General features: G+C 44.4%; 1 protein-coding gene across 1 annotated transcript in view; it reads left to right on the plus strand.

Annotated features, from left to right (window-relative positions):
- The window catches only part of TMEM50B (transmembrane protein 50B), a 40,796-nt gene extending 20,714 nt beyond the window's left edge, over positions 1-20,082 (plus strand). Inside the window, exons 4-7 of the mRNA XM_068270469.1 lie at positions 9,596-9,663; positions 12,488-12,580; positions 14,695-14,752; positions 18,011-20,082. Coding sequence (XP_068126570.1) covers positions 9,596-9,663; positions 12,488-12,580; positions 14,695-14,752; positions 18,011-18,056 — 265 coding nt within the window. The 3' untranslated portion in view covers positions 18,057-20,082. The remainder of the gene's footprint in view (positions 1-9,595; positions 9,664-12,487; positions 12,581-14,694; positions 14,753-18,010) is intronic.
- Positions 20,083-21,368: the final 1,286 nt, after the last annotated feature.

Here is a 21,368-nt window from a genome sequence, read left to right on the forward strand (position 1 = left end):
TCCCTGCCCTCTGTCCATCTTCTCCCCTTCTCTGTGTGTCCACCCCCTCTCCTTCTCTTGTCCACAGACCTGTCCTGCTAGTCATTTCACCCCCGAATGCTTCCGGTAGTAAAATGATCCGAGATTCGGATCAAAGATCCGGATCTCTTCAATGATCCGATTCGAATCATCCGGATCATTGAAAAGATCCGAACTTCCCATCTCTATCACATACACTACTGCCGTGTGCCAGCTGTTAAGGGGTTATGCTGCCACCTACTGGCAGCCCAGATATTATCACAGGAAATGTTTATTAGATGTCATCACAGGAAGTACTTCGTTGTTGTAACCTCTTTGCTTCTTACAAGACTAGCAGCATGAATAAAGCAGCTCTGAGTTGATTTGCAATCTGCACCTTCTCTGCATTATTGAACTAACAGAAACATGGTGTCAGAAGCCTGAAACACACACACCATCCAATCATCCAGCTGGAAAAGAAACCTTCAGTATACAGAATAGAACTCAGTATTCAAGCAACCATGTATGCAAACACAATACCTCCACCATCTGAGATGAAGATGTCTGGTGACCTGGCTAACAACTGGGAAACTTTTAAAGCTGAATTTCAGGACTTTATGTTAGCTTCCGGACTGCATGAGAAACCGGCAGAGGTACAGGCAGCCACTTTGAGGCGTGTAATGGGAAGTGAGTGCAGACACATCTATCGTTTTAATCTGAATTTGAATGAGGAACAGCAAAAGAGTGCTACTGCTATCTCGGATGCCCTGGAGGGGCATTTTAAGCCAACAAAAAATGTCATCTTTGAGCGCTTTGTTTTTGGATCCCTCAAGCAGGAAGAAGGTGAGACAATTGACTGTTTTGTAACTAGATTAAGGGAGAAAGCAGCCACATGTGATTATGGACAGTTAAAAGATGACTTGATCAGAGACAGGCTGGTGTTAGGTATTGCTGATTAAAACGCACGCCGTCGCTTGTTAAGAGAAAGGACACTTACTCTGGCGTCTGCCATTGATATTTGCCGAGCTGCAGAGCAAACAGACTTGCGAATGAAAGTGCTGACGCAGGCCAGAGTGGATGACAGTATTAATGCGACAGTTTCCCAAAAGCCAGTGCCTCAAAGCAACACAAAGCCAAGCACAGCACGATATCCTAACTACCCCAGAATCCCTGAAAAGTGCAAGTATTGTGGCAGCACACACAACCGGGGGAGATCCCAATGCCCAGCTTTTGGCAAGAATTGCCGACTTTGCGGAACCCCCAACCACTTTGCAACAGTGTGCCTAAAAGCAAAACGAGATCAGCGTCAGCTGCATACAGTAGATGATCAAGCTGAGCTTGAACAGGAGGCAGATGATGAAGATAATGGACAGATATACACCGCTAGCGCTATGGGGTCACCCAGCTCCCAAAGGAAAAAGTGGTTTGTCAACCTACAGCTCCACGGCACCCGACAGCGTTGCCAGCTTGACTCAGGAGCGACATGTAACGTTATGAGCCTGCAGGATAAACGCAAGATAGCTCCCAAGGTAAGACTGAAGCCTAGCCAGACAAGACTGAAGCTGTATTCAGGTGAGGTGATGAAGTCATTGGGCCTTTTTCAGACTGAATGCTTCATAAAAGGTCTCTGCCACAAACTGGAATTTGAAATAGTCAAAGCAGACCCGAACCCACTCCTATCAGGTTCAACGTGTGAACGTTTGGGTCTGATGCACATTACTATTCCAGATGAACTCCACAATATGGAAAGCCATACCACAGGGGTGCTAACAGAAAAACAGCTTACCAGCACATACCAGGATGTGTTCAATAGTCCAATAGAGTCTCTCCCTGGGGAAGTGCACTTTGACCTAGATCGAACTGTCACACCAGTACAATGCTCTCCACGCAATGTTCCAGTTGCACTTAGGGAAGCCGTCAAAGCCCAGCTGGACAAACACATACAGGATGGGAACCTAGCCTCAGTGACTGAACCCACAGACTGGATAAGTAACATGGTTATAGTCAAAAAAGCTGACAAAATTAGAATTTGCATTGATCCAAGGGCATTGAATAAAGCACTGAAAAGGTCCCACTATATAATGCCGACACTTGAGGATGTCCTTTATAAACTGCCCAAAGCCCGCATTTTCTCCTTGGTGGATGCCCGGGATGCATTTCTACAAATCAAATTGGACACAGAGAGCAGCTTTCTGACCACCTTCTGGACACCTTGGGGCCGAATGCGCTGGCTCAAACTACCCTTTGGTGTGTCGGTAGCCCCAGAAGTGTATCAAAGAAAACAGCATGAACTACTAGCCGGCCTGCGAGGTGTGGAGCCAATTGCAGATGATATACTAATAGTGGGTTGTGGAGACTCACTAGAGGAGGCCACTCGTGACCATGATACTAACATGATTTGCTCTTATGAACCGCTGCAGAGAAGTGAAGCTTAGACTGAGCATCAAGAAGCTACAGTTTAAACTAAATGAAGTTCGCTTTCATGGTCACATTCTATCAGCAGGGGGGTTGAAGCTAGATCCTGAGAAGGTAAGGGCAATAAAAGACATGCCTGCTCCAACCGATTCCAAGGGAGTACAAAGGTTTATCGGATTTGTCACCTACCTGTCAAAATTCATGCCCCATCTCTCGGAGGTTTGTGAGCCTTTGCGCAGGCTTGTGGATAAAGACACACTATGGCACTGGCTGCCAAAGCACCAGGAAGCAGTTGATGAAATCAAGCGACTAGTCTCCACAGTGCCAGTACTAAGATACTATGACATTAGCAAGCCAATTACAGTTCAAAGTGACTCCAGTCAGAATGGCCTCGGCTGCTGCCTATTGCAGGATGGACAACCTGTAGCATTTGCTTCCAGGGCTCTCACCCCAACTGAGCAGAATTATGCTCAGATCGAGAAAGAATGCCTAAGCATTGTGTTTGCTTGCCACCGTTTCCATAGCTACTTGTATGGTCGGGAAAAGATCACTGTTGAAACCGATCACAAACCACTAGTCGCAATATTCAACAAACCTTTGCTTAGTGCTCCAAAACGACTTCAAAGCATGTTACTCTCGCTTCAAAATTATGCTCTAGCGGTAACCTACAAACCAGGCCCATATATGTATGTGAGTGACACTCTGAGCAGAGCCACACCACGCTTGCATCCAGCAGACGCACCTCATGTTCAGCATTCAGTCTGCAGCTTGCACAGTGAAGAACTTGACATAGAGTGCATAAACCAGGCTGACTATTTAAATGTCACGCATCAGCGTCTGTCACAGATCAGAGAGTCCACCGAGCAAGATGAAAACCTCAAGATCCTTAAATCAGTTGTGCTCAATAGATGGCCTGACACAAGGGCAGAGACACCTGTTGCTATCAGAGAGTATTGGGCCTACCGGGATGAAATAAGCCTACAGGATGGAGTGTTCTTCAAGGGACAACGTATTATCATCCCAAAGCAACTACGTGCAGAGATGCTACGACGCATTCATTGGAGCCACATTGGTGGTGAGGCATGCTTCAGACAGGCTCGAGAAACGCTGTTTTGGCCGAATATGCATGGGGAGATTAAAGACTATGTAGGGCAGTGCACTGTATGCAACGAATACGCACATGAACAACAAAAAGAGACTATGATGTCACATCCCCTCCCTACACGGCCATGGCAAATTTTGAGCATGGACATATTCAACTACGCTGGCAAGGATTTTCTGCTGATCGTTGACCACTATTCAGACTTTTGGGAAATAGAACTATTGCCAGACCTGTCAGCAGGCACAACCATTAAAAGATGTAAGGCTCAACTTGCCAGGTATGGCCAACCTGACCGAGTTGTAACAGACAATGGTCCACAATTTGCTTGTGCTATGTTCGCCAGGTTCGCTCAGGAATGGGGTTTTGAGCATGTTACATCGTCTCCAATGTACCCTAAAGCTAATGGCAAAGCAGAATCGGCAGTGAAGATTGTCAAAAGCCTGTGCAGGCGAGCAAAACGTGCAGGGGATGACCCATGGAAGTCAATCTTACTTTGGAGGAATACACCGACAGCTGGCATGGACACTAGCCCTGCACAACGTCTAATGGCCCGCAGGCTGAAAACTCCTCTCCCAGTGACTGATGCACTGCTGGAGCCATGTGTTGCTGTAGAGGTACCCAGAAAGCTGCAGTACAAAAGACAAGTGGCAAAACATACCTATGATAAAACGGCCAGGGACCTTCCTGCACTAAATGTGGGACAAAACATAAGAATGAAGCCTCTTCCAGGTGACAGGACCAGACTATGGAGATTAGGAACTTGTCTCCAACAAACAGCTCCTCGCTCTTACCTGGTTGAGGTGGAGGGTACACTGTACAGGCGCAACCGGGTGGACCTCAGACCAGCAGAGTCTAGTCCTACTAGGCTTACAGGAACAGAGCCCAGTGAAACGCCAAGACCAGAAATGCCAATGGAGGCCACAGAGGAGGCAACAGTGGAAGTTCAGCCGGAACGTTTGCCTGAAACTGACAGCACATTGGCCTCTCAGTCTGGGGGCACACCTGAGATCCCACGCTACACACGCAGCGGCAGGCGAATCCGGCCACCAACAAGACTTGACCTCTAAATAGTTGTAAGCAGTCATGTTTAGCTACCGTTGAGCATTTACATACTGTATATGCATATTAGTAAGTACAGTGGACTAAATAACCTTACTATTTGAATGCTTGAAAGTTTGTTTTAAAGTATGTTATATATATAGTTAGAAAAGGGGGATGTTAAGGGGTTATGCTGCCACCTACTGGCAGCCCAGATATTATCACAGGAAATGTTTATTAGATGTCATCACAGGAAGTACTTCGTTGTTGTAACCTCTTTGCTTTTTACAAGACTAGCAGCATGAATAAAGCAGCTCTGAGTTGATTTGCAATCTGCACCTTCTCTGCATTATTGAACTAACAGAAACACCAGCTACAGTCCAGCCCTGGCCAATCACACAGAGGAGGACACAGAGACCTACAATCACATACACTACTGCTGTGTGCCAGCTAAAGACCAGCCCTGGCCAATCACACAGAGGAGGACACAGAGACCTACAATCACACACTACTGCTGTGTGCCAGCTAAAGTACAGCCCTGGCCAATCACACAGAGGAGGACACAGGGACCTACAATCACACTACTGCTGTGTCCCAGCTAACGTCCAGCCCTGGCCAATCACACAGAGGAGGACACAGAGAGCTACAATCACACACACTACTGCTGTGTGCCAGCTAAAGACCAGCCCTGGCCAATCACACAGAAGAGGACACAGAGACCTACAATCACACACACTACTACTGCGTGCCAGCTACAGTCCAGCCCTGGCCAATCACACAGAGGAGGACACAGAGACCTACAATCACACACACTACTGCTGTGTCCTAGCTAAAGTCCAGCCCTGGCCAATCACGCAGAGGAGTACACAGAGACCTACAATCACACACACTACTACTGCGTGCCAGCTACAGTCCAGCTCTGGCCAATCACACAGAGGAGGACACAGAGACCTACAATCACACACACTACTGCTGTGTCCTAGCTAAAGTCCAGCCCTGGCCAATCACACAGAGGAGGACACAGAGACCTACAATCACACACACTACTACTGCGTGCCAGCTACAGTCCAGCTCTGGCCAATCACACAGAGGAGGACACAGAGACCTACAATCACACACACTACTGCTGTGTCCTAGCTAAAGTCCAGCCCTGGCCAATCACACAGAAGAGGACACAGAGACCTACAATCACACACACTACTACTGCGTGCCAGCTACAGTCCAGCCCTGGCCAATCACACAGAGGAGGACACAGAGACCTACAATCACACACACTACTGCTGTGTCCTAGCTAAAGTCCAGCCCTGGCCAATCACGCAGAGGAGTACACAGAGACCTACAATCACACACACTACTACTGCGTGCCAGCTACAGTCCACCTCTGGCCAATCACACAGAGGAGGACACAGAGACCTACAATCACACACACTACTGCTGTGTCCTAGCTAAAGTCCAGCCCTGGCCAATCACACAGAGGAGGACACAGAGACCTACAATCACACACACTACTACTGCGTGCCAGCTACAGTCCACCTCTGGCCAATCACACAGAGGAGGACACAGAGACCTACAATCACACACACTACTGCTGTGTTCCAGCTAAAGTCCAGCCCTGGCTAAAACTGTTCATTTTCACTACAGCATGGAAAGGTTAGAACTATGTGGGTGATTCTTTTACAGGAAACATTCCGAGCAGCTGCTGCATTTGATTGATCCATTTCCAAGATGCATATATTTCCATAAAATTTGCATGAACTCAAGGCTATTTGCATCTCATTACTCATCTCTGATTGTAGGTAGGAAAGTGTCTTCCTTCACTGCTGTAGTAAACAAGGCTGCCCCATTAAAGTGGACCTGAACTCTTGCACAGGCCAGAAGGAAAACATAGAGAAATGCATCCTGTATGTATTTAGAGAGTTTAGCCTGTCTAATTCCCCCTCATCTGTGACTAATCACAAGTTGTAATTTGAACCCTTAGCTGTGTCAGCTGCCTATCACGGCAGAGTTATTTGGTAAACACAGGATGTTAACAATAGGTCTGCTTCTATGAAAGCAGGAAGTAGACACACTGCAGATTGATTGCAGGATTTGTGTCAGCTGTAACAAAGAAATGCTTTTCTTTAAATGTGATTTTGCTGTTACTTATCTTTTAGAGCAGAGAGGAAGTTCTAAGTTCAGGTCCGCTTTAAAGAAACCAAATCTCTTGACTCAGCGACTGATCATTCAAATGTACGTTCACTGGTTCCAGTATGGCCTGACTAAAAACCAGTATCCTGTCATTACATGTAAATGTTTTAAATTCGATCCTAGGAGTTGTAGTGTGGAAAGTGTTGCCGACCTCTCCTATGTTACGTCCTCAGACGCCAAACTAGAGCTTGCATTGCTGCTGAAAGAGCAGGTTTGAAAACGTCTCTCTCACTTCTCCCATATATCAGTTGCTGTCCGTTATCACTGAACAGACAACTGATGTCCAGCCCAGGTAAAGGTAGTGTCCATGTTTCCCTATGGGTTAGTTCACATTATATGCGTTTTTAACTGGAAGCTTTTTCACAATGCACTGCCAAGAAACAACCGATCAGTTAAAACGCATCGGTTTTTAGCATACAGTATGGAAGAGGTCTTAGGGCCCTTATCCACTTGCTGCATTTCGATCCAAAAATCAGATCGCTTGCTTTTTTTGAGGATCACAAAAGCCCTGCAATTAACATGCAAATCGCAGTGCTGCTTTTCCACTAGTGCGATTCGTTTTTTCCCCAAATCGCAAGCGCCGGCCTGCTGCAGTTATGCTACAAGAAAATCACGTTGGCAATTACTCTGCTATGTGATTTTCCCATGTGATTCACCAATACAAACTCAAGGTTTGTGTCCCGCCCGTCGGAAGTAATCACACCACCCAATCATTACACCCGATTGATCAGATTGATCAGATTGTGGCGAAATTGCGGTAGTGAAAATTGCATTCCTTAGACAAAAAGGCCCTTTAGCGTTACTTGGCTGACATGTTCCTTGGTGACACAGACCCTAGTCTACCCTGACATTTCCTGCAGCACGTTACAGAGAACACTGATGATTCATTTCACTATCTGTCCCTCAGGGGGTCTCACAATTTAATATACCTGTCATAAGATGCCCATACACTCGTCAGATTGGCAGCAGATAGATAAGAAATGCATCTGAAGATCTATCTGATGTGTTTTTAGAACATTTTTGTTACCAGGATAGAATTTCAAATTGGATCTGATGGCATTTTTTTGCCATCAGATGCAAAATGATAAGCAATCTCATCCGATCGACCTAGATTTTCCACCCTGCCAGTTCGATGGAAATCCATCAAAATCGGCCATCGATCGGTCGATTGGCCAACCGATTTGCAATCGATCAATTTGGATCGATCGGTCGGCCAGAAAATCGTCTGAGTGTATGGGCCCCTTTAGTCGGTTAGATTGTGAGCCCCTCTGAGGAACAATTAAGTGACAAAACAACATACTTTGTACAGCGCTGCAGAAGATGTCAGCGCTTTATAAATAATAAGAATTGTAACGCTACCGTATGTCTAATAGATTAGATGTAAAATTTGATAAACCATGGACTCGAATTATTATTATTTAGTATTTATATAGCGCCAACATCTTCCGCAGCACTGTACAGAGTATATTGTGCTGTCACTTAACTGTCCCTCAGAGGGGCTCACAATCTAATCCCTACCATAGTCATGTGTCTATCATAGTCTAGGGCCAATTAACTGTATATTTTTGGGATGTGGGAGGAATCCGGGATACCCGAAAAAAAAAAAACCCATGCAGACATGGGGAGAACATACACGCTTCTTGCAGATAGTGCCCTGGCTGGGATTTGAACCAGAGACCCAGCACTGCAAGGCGAGAGTGCTATCCACTATACCACCATGCTGCCCACTAATGAAAAGCAATTAAAAACTAGAGCCATCTCCCACATTGGGAAGGGGAGGTGTAAGGAGGGGTATGTTGTCGGGTTGTTTTGGAACGGTTGCACTGATGTGCTTTTAAAGCAAACAAAATGTGAGATAATGAATTGTATGTGTAGTACAGCTATGAAGTAAAACATTAGTAGCACAGGAACCAGTCTCATGTTGTTTTCCAGTACAGGAAGAGTTCAAAAACTTTAGTTGTTATCTATGCAAAAGCGCTTCTCTGAACTATTTGACTTAGAGACTCTGAAGCGACTTTTAAAACAGCTTTTTACGTTATATTCTACATGGGCATGTTTGCCCCTGCTAAAACGCCACTCTCCCGCGGCAGAGCAAGGGGTCTTTACCCCCCAAATCCCCTCCTGTAAAATCCACAACCAACTTGCTCGTAGATTTTGCTGCTCCTGGAGGCAGAGCTTTCGGCTGTAGCTCTGCCTCCATGCGCGTCTATCAGTGGTGGATCTCCGCCTCTCCCCCGCCCCTCTCAGTGAAGGAAGACTGAGAGGGGCGGGAGAGGCGGAGATCAGCGCTGATAGACGCGCTGAGAGGCAGGGCTGCGGCCGTTAGCCCTGCCTCAAGCAGGAAGCGATCCCCGGGCACTACAGAGGGGATTTGGGGGGTAAAGACCCTTCGTTCTGCCGTGGGAGAGCGGCGGTTTAGCAGGGGCAGACATGCCCATGTAGAATATAAGGTAAAAAGCTGTTTTAAAAGTCACTTCAGAGTCTCTTTAACTTTGGTCAAATACAGTCCTGTTTTCTGAAGCACTTAAACAACTAAGAATCAGTGAGAAACAGCTCAAGATAAGGTTTTACTGCAGGAAAGTTCAAAGGGTCATTATTTCTGCTTTGTTTTATAGCTTTAAAGACAGAATAATATACATTTTTTTTAAATCACCAATAATGACATCAATTTGACGTTTACAGTCGTTTAGCTTTGTGTATGCCACACAATACTGCACTATAGACAGCTGTGCGCTTTCTCCTATGATTCATGTATGAAGTATGCTTTTTGCTAAAGGCACTTGGCAGTACTATTCGTGCTTTCATGATTTCTATAGGAGGTGCACTGTGTGTGACTCACTCTGTCTCTCCCCACAGGATAAATGCCGTGTCTAATGCTCAGGTGCGAGGAGACAGCTACAGCGATGGCTGCTTGGGAAGGACAGGTTAGTTATTACATTAGAAGGCAGGTGGGTGCCTGCTTTGCATTCTATCTGTGAGTAAGCATCACAAGATGCAAAATAGCCTTCAGGTTGGTTGCTTTGGTTCCCCGACACCCATCTGCTTTACTTGTTATCCCCACAAAAGGGGGTTTACATGGAGCGAAAAAGTCCTGTTTAGTCCAAGCAAATGCATCACAATTGTTTATTCATAAATTTATTCCGGTTTCATACAACAATGACATGTAGTTCCAAGTGCAGAGTTCACTGATTGCCCGACACGTTTCGCAGCCAAGAGCCGCTTCTTCAGAGGTACATGAAAATCATAACCATCGAGTTCAGAAGACACAACAGTCTCCAAATTCTGTGATGCTATGACCACAATTTTGCCAGAGTAGTGCATCCCTCCTCTGCCTCGAGGTGCAATTTAAATGGAGATAATATACAATTCCAGCCGGGCAGCTAATGCAGGGACTCTGGGTGGGGAACTTTTTAGTAAAGAGTCTGTTAGGACACCACAAGAATGAATGGGGTATCCTGCCTGCTACCTGCAAATCATGGTGCCCTCCAGCCAAACCTTCATGCCCCACCCCATGGTGACTTGAGGTCATATAACAATTATAGCCACGATAGGTCACATTTCCCCTCATAGAAAGTGCAGGCGCCTTACTGCCACCTCCAAGAGTGGCCACCATAACCCCCTATAGAAAATGTGGCCAATGAAATGTACAGCTACCCCTTTTTTCTAATGTGTATGGAATGAGACTCAGGCCTGTGTTGGAAATAGTGCCAGCCTCTCCCTGCATCACGAAGCTACCCAGATTGGCTAGCTGTTATCCCTCTAGGTGATATTCATGACAAGATTAGTGAGCACCAGTCTTCAATTAGCCCTGAGTACCATTTCCTGTGATGGTAACCTGCAGTCGCACACACCGAGGAAAGCAAATGCAGTGCATGGTACCTCAGACTTCCTGTCCCCTCCTGAGAGTCTGAAAACATGAATTACAAAATGTACAGACCTCAAGTAAGAAAATAGATAATAGGCATATCATTATTATTGATTTTATCTGTGTCTGTCTTATTAAGCTAACTTATTGACACAGGTTTGTTTTAAGCTGCATCTAATCTGTAAAAGTTAAAGGATACCGTAACTGAAATGTGACATGATGAGATAGACATGTGAATGTACAGTGCCTAGCACACAAATAACTAGGCTGTGTTCCTTTTTTTTCTTTCTCTATCTGTAAGAGTTAAATATCAGGTATGTAAGTGGCTGACTCAGTCCTGACTCAGACAGGAAGTGACTACAGTGTGACCCTCACTGATTAGAAATTCCTCTTTTAATCTCTTTCTTGCTCTCAGAAGCCATTTTCTGCTAGGAAAGTGTTTTATAGCTTGAATTTCTTATCGGTGAGGGTCACACTGTAGTCACTTCCTGTCTGAGTCAGGACTGAGTCAGCCACTTACATACCTGATATTTATCTCTTTCAGGCACAGAAAGAAAAAAAGGAACACTGTATAGGTATTTGTGTGCTAGGCACTGTACATACACATGTCTATCTCATCATGTCACATGTCAGTTGAGGTATCCTTTAAAGTAGCCATACACCTCTCGATCTGCTACCAGATTAACCATCAGATAGATCCCTCCCTGATCCAATCTGATCAGAGAAGGATCTATCACCTGCCCACACACTGCAGACACATTTCCAATAGATTTCAGCATCCTAGCGCCACCGCCTGTCGGTCCGTTCCCAGGTAATGGGTGTCTTCATAACACCCCCCACCCAACCCCACCTGGGCCTGTGGTGAGTTGCGGGATCACCTTTCACACTGGCGTGACTCCTGACCTCCAGTGCCTTTTTGAATTACACCTCGAGTGCCTGTTCCACGTGATTCAAACACATGTAGTGACGTCAGTTAATATGGCAAGGTCACATGGTACAGATGCTCTCATTCGCAATTCAGAAAGGCGCCAGACAAAGAAGGAGGCCAGGAGATGTGACAGGTGAGTATGCAACACTCACCACAGGCCTGGGGATACACATACATCGAACGGATGGGGAAAATCTTATGCCGTTACTCCTGCACACCCGATCCATGCCCTGGCAACTGAGATTTTCCAGCATGCCCGCTCTATCTTTTCCACCAATTTTGGTTGGAAATCGATTGAAACAAATGATCGGGGGGCCATGTGGTGGCATAGATATTTGCCAGATTGGATCACTATAATCAAATTAGCCAGATATTAATACTGATAACCGAGTAATGTATGTTTAATTGCTTGTAATGTGTGTAGAACTGTACACAGCTAATCAAAATTATTGAATTGCTGGCTATGACTGGTCGGTCATAGCTGATGGTAGTAAAGGAGGGGTGGGAGAGGGTGTTGTTTGGCATGTATAATGCAGTTTACAGATATTGTAATCACACTTTAAAAAAATATGATGCAGTCTGTGTTTCCATCACAAACCGTTTTACTTTTGGCGAAAGGAATTTGGCTTCCATATGCACAGTCTTTGTATGATGGTATCCTTACTTTAGGCCCAGATGCCTTCTACAGTGGCTGGATAGTGTAATGGTTAAGGGCTCTGCCTCTGACACAGAAGACCTGGGTTTGAATCTTGGCTCTGCCTGTTCAGTAAGCCAGCACCTATTCGGTAGGAGACCATGGGCAAGATTCCCAGACACTGCTACTGCCTATAAAGTGCACCCTAGTGGCTGCAGCTCTGGCGCTTTGAATCTGCCAGGAGAAAAGCTGAAAATGCAATGTTCATGCAAGCTGCCTATCTGCTGTATAATGTGTGATTTTGTCCCTTCTGTCACACAGGGGCTCGGATCTGGCTGTTCATCGGATTCATGATGATGTTTGGATCACTCATCGCCTCTATGTGGATCCTTTTTGGAGCTTATGTTACACAAAGTGAGTCCCCCTGATAGGCATCTGAGTGGAAACACTATGTTGCCTATAGCAACCAGTTAGATCCCATATAATTTGTGCAGACTTCAACAACAGTTCCAGAAAAGAATATTCTTTTTCAGTTTTTAAGGAATCTCTGTTTAGGTTTTATAACTTTATTACTTTCAGTTAGGAATAAGGCTTTCCCCTCTGCATCTGAAATGGAACAAATTAGTTTAAAGAAAAACTGTAGTGAAAATAACAATGAATAAAATTGCTTATTTTTTACAATATTAATTTATAGATTATTTAGTCAGCGGTTTCCCATTGTAAAATCTTTCCTCTCCCTGATTTACATTCTGAAATGTATCACTGGTGGTGACCTCTTTAGTCCTGCCAGGTGATCTGTACGGAATGCTCGTTACTGAGAGTTCTATGCACAGAGGGAGATTCTGCATGCTTTGGCAGTTGGAAAAGGCTGTTGTTTCCCACAATGCAACAAAGTTCATAAGCTTACTTATGGTGGCCATACATGGTACAATAAAAATGTTCGATTATCCCATTTATTCGATCTAAATGATCGAATCGAATGAAAGTTGAAAATATTTTTTTTTCGATCAAGAAATTAGAACGATTATCCTGTTTTTTCGAGAAAAATCTGATCGGACATGCTGGAAAAATCTTTATATTCGATCTAACAGAATAATCTAACTAAATTATCTAATCGAAAAAAAATAAAAAATTGTACCATGTATGGCCACCTTAAGGGCCCTTTTACACTTAATCAGTTGCTCTCAGTTGAAACGGAAAGAAAACTGATTTTCAAAGTAATGCCCATGTTTTTCTATGGCACCTTTCACACTTGACGCGTTTTAACTGAAATCTTTGTCACAATGCACTGCTACGGAAAAACCGCGTACTAACGCACACCAACTGATTAAGTGTAAAAGGGGCCTAAGGGAGATATTGCTTGCTTGGCAGTTGGAAAAAGCTGTTATTTCCAACAACGCAAAGAGCCTCACAGATGGCAAACTGCCAGGAGAATGGTCATGACATCACACTGTGGGAGGGGTTTCACCACAATATCAGCCATGTATTTGAGAAAAGGTGAAGATTTCTGGTGGGAAAGGGGGTATCAGCTACTGATTGGAATGACGTTCAATCCTTGGTTAAAGTTTCTCTTTAGCTGCAGTTCCCCTTTAACACTTAAGGACTGTACACACACGAGATGGATGTCACCGACAGGGATCGGTATCCAGTTTCTTGGGTGACATCCCATGGCCGAGGCTGTATAGTAAACTTGCAGGCTAAAAGTATTCTGTTGCAGTTCGGGGGTGGGGGGGTCGGAGGTCTGACAGTGGTAAAAGGTACAACAAAGCTATTGGTCATTACTCGGCAGAATTGATCCGCCTTGTGGATCGCTGGCCGGGCAGCCATCAATAGTCGAGGGCTGCTGCACACACACCCAATTATTGGCAGAGGCAGACATTATCACCTTCCTCAGCCACTTTTAATCTAGCATGTGTACGGGCCTTGAGAAAGTATCCCATTGTCCAGGAAAATGCAAACCCCTGTTCAGTAAGTATAGTGTTCAGCCAGCGACTGCACAAGAGTCCTGAGTCCCTGGTATTACAGAAAACCACATTTTTCTGTGGGACTGGGAAAGAATAAATATATGTGCAAGGCACTGTATACAGTTTAACACCAGGCAATTATTTTAGTTGTACTGTAAATTGCAGTGCAGTTCTTGCATATTTGTGCAGATGTGTCCAACCAATCAGCAATCATGCTGGAGGATCAGCAGAAATGCATGCTGGGATATACTTTGTATCATAGGGTTGCAGAAATGCAGACAGTGTTCTGTAAATCATCTGTCAGTGCGGGATCAGGTATTCTGCCAGCTTGGAGAAGAGGAATGTTTTTCTGCAGGCATAAATCAATTTATGGCTCTGGGAGGGCTGATCTGGGTGTATTTTGGACTCTGTCCCTAGAAATAATCTTTGCCTATAGAGAATATTTACAGTTATCCAGCCCGTAGAAGAAAACACTGGTGTAAATGTACAGCATTCTTTCTGTAGATTACCTCTTGTTATGAGACTGTAGTGATGCTACTTATGTCTTTCTCCTTTATTCTGTAGATGTTAACGTCTATCCTGGCCTGGCTGTATTTTTCCAGAACGCTTTGATATTTTTTAGGTGAGTCATTTGTAATTTTATTCAAACAAAACTGAAACCGAGAACAGTGGCGGAACTTAAATATGCCCCCGCCCCCCCCCCGCGCCAGTGTAGGATAATAAACAGTGCCACGTGCATGCAGCCCCCCTTCCCCCCACCCCAGTGTGTGCAGCTCCTGAATTCTCCTCTTCCTCCCCCCCCCCCCTCCACTCAGAGCTTACAGTGCAGGCGTTTCATACTTTACCTCGTCTTTGGTAGGACAGGTCCTCTTCACTCCTTTGTGTAGCCACTGTGCAGCCTCTCACATTGCTGCTCCGATCACATGACATGCAATATCGGGAGCCGTAAGGTAATAGGCTACACAGTGGAGTGATGGGGACCTGTCCTGCCACGAATAAGTTTACCATATTTTTTGAACTATAAGATGCTCCTGACCATAAGACGCACCTAGGTTCAGAGGACAAAAACCAGGGGGAAAAATATATACTAAACCTGGTGCAATCATGGTGAAGAAGCATCTTATTAATTATGCCCCCTTTGTACCTCATGCCCCCTTTGTACCTTGTGTCTCTCTGTGTCCACCTCTGTCTCCCTTGTGTTCTCTTGTGGCCCCCATGTGTCCGCCTCTATCCTCCTCTAGGCCCCTTTGTGTCCCCCTGTGTCCTACTCTGCATGGGCACAGTACAGGTAGTCCGCGACATTGCGGTGGGTTGGAGGTTCACATTGGCAGGCGTTCACAAGTCAGGAACTCCCTGCATATGGACTATAAGACGCATTTACTTTTTCCATCACTTTTGGGGGAGAAAAAGTGAGTCTTATAGTCCAAAAAATACAGTAAGTATAAAGCTCTGCTGCTTCCTTTCCCAGAACCTCAGGGGCGGGATCCAGGCCCCCCCATGACAGCAGAGGTTGCGGGGGGCTATTGTTATGCCCCTGACCATGAGGAATATGGAGGGAGCAAATTTTATTCCCTCTTAAAAAATAGCATTTGTCTAACTGTGATGCTGACACTGTGGCTTTAGCGATTTCTGAGTCACAGACCTGGAACAAGCATGCAAGCAGTGGGGAGACGGAGAGCAGTGAAAGAACTGATCTACATTCATCTCTGCTGGTCGTTCCAATATACAGCAAAGTCCCCATTATCCAGAACTCAGGCATCCGGAAGTCTCAAATAACTGGCTGCCTGATGGGGATAATAGGGGCAGAACTCTGGCAGTTTGCAGGGCAGTAATAACTTACCGATCTTCTGGGCGCCATCTTCTATGCATCCTGCAGCTCCCAGCAGCTTTCCGTCCTCCATGTACAGCTCCTGGCGTGTCACCTTACCCGATGGGGATCCTATCGAGAGCCGTACACAAAGAATGGCGGAAAGCCTCTAGATTGTAAGCCTTTGGGCAGGGTCCTCCTTATGTCTCCTACCAGTTTACGCACCTCCATTACCATACACCCATCCTATGGATCTGAGTGAACTCAACTTGCCTAATCGCCATGCTCCCATCCAGTGACTGACTAAAGGTGGCCACACACGATGCAATAAAATTATCCGATTTTACAGCAATTCGATAAAAATTGAAAGCTTTTTTTTTTTTTTATTCGACTGAAAAATCAGATCGGATCTCCCATTTTCTTCGATTTTTATCGATCCGGAATGCCAGATATTTTTCTTAAATTTTTATTAAAATTGTATGGTGTGTGTTAGATTGGCAATTTATTAATACACACACCCTAGCAATTTTGTCAGAGTTTCCAATCATTTTTATCATAATTGGGGAAAAATTGAACATACGTGTGTACCATATTGGTCATATTTTTGAAATGTTACAATCAGTCAGAAAAATGGAATGCAATTCTTAAATTGAACAGATATTTAAAAAATTGTATGGTGTGTGGCCACCTTAAAAAGAACCAGAGATGAAGCACCCTCTTGTATTTTACCTTATAAATCAGTGGAAACGTGACAGTAAACACCTAATCTGCTCTTTGTTCATTGTTCTCTGTGACTCATTATTCTAACTGACTGTTATCACCTCTGATAAGAATCCTAGACTGAGCACTCAGTCTAGCTTTGCTATGGAAAGATTATAGCTGAGTCTGTCTTCTCTGCAGTCTTTTCAAGCCCAAGCCTGCCCCCTTGTGGCTCTGCTATAATGACTCAGCTATAATTATTCCCTGCAAAGCCAGACAGAATGCTCAGTCCGGGATTCTTATCACAGCTGATAACAGACACTTTTAGCAGTGAGGAGGAAACAGAGAGCATGGTAGGTGTTTTCTCTAATGTTCTTACTGATATATATGGTAAAATACACAAGGGTGCTTCGTCTCTGGTTCACTTTAAGCATTGCCTTGTACTCGTACTGTGCTGCATGATCTGGTCTTTCTGTATTCCTGTATTGTCATATTGCTGTATGTCACCCCTAAATATTGTCTGTAACCTAAACTAATGTCCAGCGCTGCGTAATATGTTGGTGCTTTATAAATACAATAAATAAATAAATAAAGCCGCTGGGAGCTACAGGAAGTGTGAAAGATTGCACCCGGAGAATCGGTAAGTTGCTCCTGCTGCACGGGGGAAAGGAGGTTAGTGCTATTTTTGGCCGGTTGCCCAAGCAACCAGTAATTACACGTATTCGGCATCAGGCAATCCCCGTCTTTGCCAGATACTGAAGAGTTTGCTGTATATCCATGTTAAAACATCTATAGAACATTATTTTAAAACTAGTAAAAAAAATAAAATAAAAATAAGCCCCGCCTGTTTAATGAATGCTAGGGCTAGCTCAATTATCACCGCTTCTGTTGCCAGAAATCCTTCAGTTTCATTTTCAGCTCTGTGCTCTGCATGTCTCAACACAAAGCAGGGAGGTGGGGGAATGGCGGTAAAAAAGGCAGAGCTGCCTAATGAGAGCTGGGTAAGGGGCGTTAGGAACACCCCCAGTAGGCGTTTTTCAGGAGTGCCTCTTCCAAAGAACACCCCTTCCCCTTGAGATTGCAGACAAGCTGTATGTCAGCAATTTCGCATGGAAAACAAAGCCGTGCATGAACAGCTATGTTTTACTGGGCATGTGCAGGCCTGGCACATCCCCAGTCCAGATGCACTTGGCCATGGGTGGGTGTGCGGCTAGAAGGTGGAGTGTCCCTGCAGTAAAATGGTGGGCTGTTGGTGGATCTTGGTTTAATCTGATCCCTCGCTCAAATAAGGGTCTGTAGTGAAAATTGCATACTGTGTACCAGTCTTTAGTCATCAATTATTAACGCCTTCATTTCTCTGACCTTCCACTGCAGCACTCTCATCTACAAGTTTGGAAGAACAGAAGAACTATGGTCCTGAATCACAGCCCAGCGTCCAATTGTCTCGATTTGAATGTTCTGTCTATTTTGTTGCCGGTTAGATTTTATACATATCTGATATTTAAGGTGTTATTAGATTATCTGTAGCTCAGTCTCTAGGGTGATAGGTGGGCAGATTTATCAAGACGAGTGCAAAAAGAGGGATGGAGCAAAATAGGAACTGCTGCCCAGATCAACCACTCAGATACTTTGCTTCATGCAGTAGCTGAAACCGGATTGGTTGCTTTCAGTGCTTCACACCTGCTCTAGTTTTTGCTGCACGTTTTGATAAATCTCCTCATGGTGCAATTTCACATCACTGTAGAAAGCCTATGCAGTTTCTGATTAAAATAATTGTATACATTATGCACACCATCAACCAAGGAAACACAATGCATGACAATGTTTGACCATTAAGCCAAAAGCAACAAAAATAATTAATTTTAGTCTTGGATATTATAAAAATGAGTTAGAGACTCTTGAGGTTTTGACTGCTGTCTATGGCCCTAGCACCTCCACAGACTAACATGGCTTTAAAGGGTACCTGAGCTGAAATGTGACATAATGGTACAAACATGTGTACGTACAGTGCCAAGCATACAAACATCTAGGCTGGGTTCTTTTTTTTTCTTTTTCTGCCTAAAAGAGGTAAACATACAGGTATGCAACTGACAGTTTCTCTCTAGTGGGACCTGGTTGGACTATAGCATAAACCTCATATATGATAAGGAATTACAGCCATAAAACTCTTTCCTGGAAGAGAACAGCTTCTGAGTGCAGGGAATAGACAAAAAAAGGTTAATAGTTCATAGATGTTGGCTTAGAACTGTGTCGAACTGTATGAAAGACTGTGTCATTCAGCTGAGACAAAACCTACTTTTTCAGCTTTTAAACAGATACAATTGTTTATTTTATCAGTTTATTTTTTATCTCAGGCTCACTTTAAAGAGGACCTCTAGTGTATATCACATATTAGGTTGTTGTTCTTCTATCAAGTGATAATGACCTGCCGGGTCTTCCTGTGAATCCCTCCCAGTGCCCCGTGTCACCAGGTCTCTGGCACAGAATGGTCATAGTCATTTAGGCTTCCAAAAGATTGCATCAGAAACTACTGGTTCCTATTTATGTTGTTTTATTATAGTCCTATGTTTTACTTTTAGAAACTTTTATATGTTTTGGTTTATATGTTTGGTTGGGTAATGATGCATCCATTGGTTTCCTATATCAGTGGTGAGATCTATTCACCTGACTAATGGTAATAATATCTAGGGGTTATTATAAGGCCAAGCAAAGGAGAACATCCCACCCACCTTATTGTAAACAAACGCTGCTATTGGTGGCTTTGAGGGTGGGTGATAATCAGCCCCTGAGTTGGAGGAGCTTCTGCTTGCTCCATACTCTTCTGTACACCCATTGGCTCAAATAAGATGCAGTCTTATGCTATCTGAGTCCCAATACTTCTTTACAGATAGCTGCAATGTCCTTGTTAAAGGAAAGGGCGAGGATTTTTGAAACACAACTGACCTGAGCCAAAGCTACCTAAGGTAAGCACAGAGGTATGTTCATGCTTAATCCCACATACCCATGTGCGTTATCCATTCCTCTTCTCGTTCTGCCCCGTAACCATGCCTTGACAAATGTGACTTTAGTCCACAGTTAACTTTTTGGACAGGAAGAGGCAGGCCTGCTGCAATGTTTCCCCCTATCACTTTCCTGGTCCCTCCTATTGAATGGGAGGGTGATGGGAGAGAACATTGCTGCCTTCCTTCCGAGGAGAGGAATGGACAACCCACAGAGGTTTGTGGATGTAGCATGAACCAACCTCTGTTCTTAGCTTGGGTAGCTTTCCTTGGGTCAGGTGTTTTAAAAACTGCCGTTTCCTTCTTTCCACCTATCCTTTGATGATGCCATGTCATTATCTGACTTAGACCATGGTCTTTTGAAAGCAGGCCTCTATGTTCTTCCAACAACCTGTGAGGAGAATATTGCCAAACTCCTGCCTGCCACTGGTCTGTATGGGAGAGAGGTGTGGCTATTGTTGTCACTCACCCTTGATGCCACTGTTAGTAATAGGAGAGACGTGTCTCTGGGAGTCATGTTTGCTAAGATATAGTGCAGAGAAAAGTGAGAGGGCGTGGCCTGTCCACTAATCCTCCTCCTTGCAAATGTTAGTTTATGGAGAGCATGGCAGTATGGTCAGAGTTGTGGTCACATGATCTCAGAAGTGAAAAATAAGTATTGATTGAGGGAGAGTGAGTAGTTATAGCAAGTTAGGAAGAAAAAAAATGCTGTAGACGGACAAAGATCCAACATGCACTTTTCTAATTGGGGCCTGTAAGTTTAAGTTTTGAGCATATTACAGGCTTAACATGGTTGTATGTTTTTGCTTTTGAATAGTTTGAAGCCATAGTGTAGTGTGAGACAGCAGCACATTGTTACATAGCGGAGTAAGTCTCACACACACAGCCACTGTCTTGTCTACATCACCTCATTCTCAACCGATTTTATTGAAAGTTACTGTGAAATGTTATGATTACTAGTAATTTATTGCTGTGCTGATCTGCACTGACACATCCGTCACCATTGCTGTAAATGTATCATTTGCTGGTTATTTTAAGCACATTAATTTAAAAACCTAAAACAAACATGCTATGATTGGTTGTAATCGTGTAATATTCTGATATGCTGGATTCATGCCCCTCCTCTCCATTGAATCAAAGTGGACTCCTGCCATGAATCTTGGGCAATGAGCTGATCCACTGGCTAGCTGACATCAGAGAACATTAACAAATGCCCGTTAGTTATGTTACCTGTCCTCTGTGCATTGTCCATTCCTCTCCCCTGTAAAGATTATCTCAAGTACCTCATGGCACAGATATACCGGTATTAATAGTAGGTGAGTGTTCTGAATGGTACCACAACTTAAATTTAAAGTGATGCGCACCATGGCGGAGAAAGGGGGGAGGCTTAACCCACCCTGGCACCACCTTTGAGCGCTACCTTCCTCAATGCACTTCAGCTCTCCAGCTACTTCCTCCTTTCGGTAGTAAAGGAGGAAGTATTGGAGAGCATGAAACGCAACATGGAAGGCGGAGCACAGAGGTGGTGAAAGGGTTAGTTGACCATATCATGGGTTTAATGCTGATCCTCTGGGCATAATTCTCCTCAACATCATTTGTCTACTCTAAAACAACTACAATGATCAGTTATATATTCTGGCATATAAGACTACTTTTTAACCTTTGAAAATCTTCTGAAAAGTCAGGGGTCGTCTTATACGCCGGGTGTCATTGATGCCGGGTGATACGCCCTA

Source organism: Hyperolius riggenbachi, chromosome 2 (genome assembly GCF_040937935.1).
Source record: "Hyperolius riggenbachi isolate aHypRig1 chromosome 2, aHypRig1.pri, whole genome shotgun sequence".
Lineage (NCBI taxonomy): Eukaryota > Metazoa > Chordata > Amphibia > Anura > Hyperoliidae > Hyperolius > Hyperolius riggenbachi.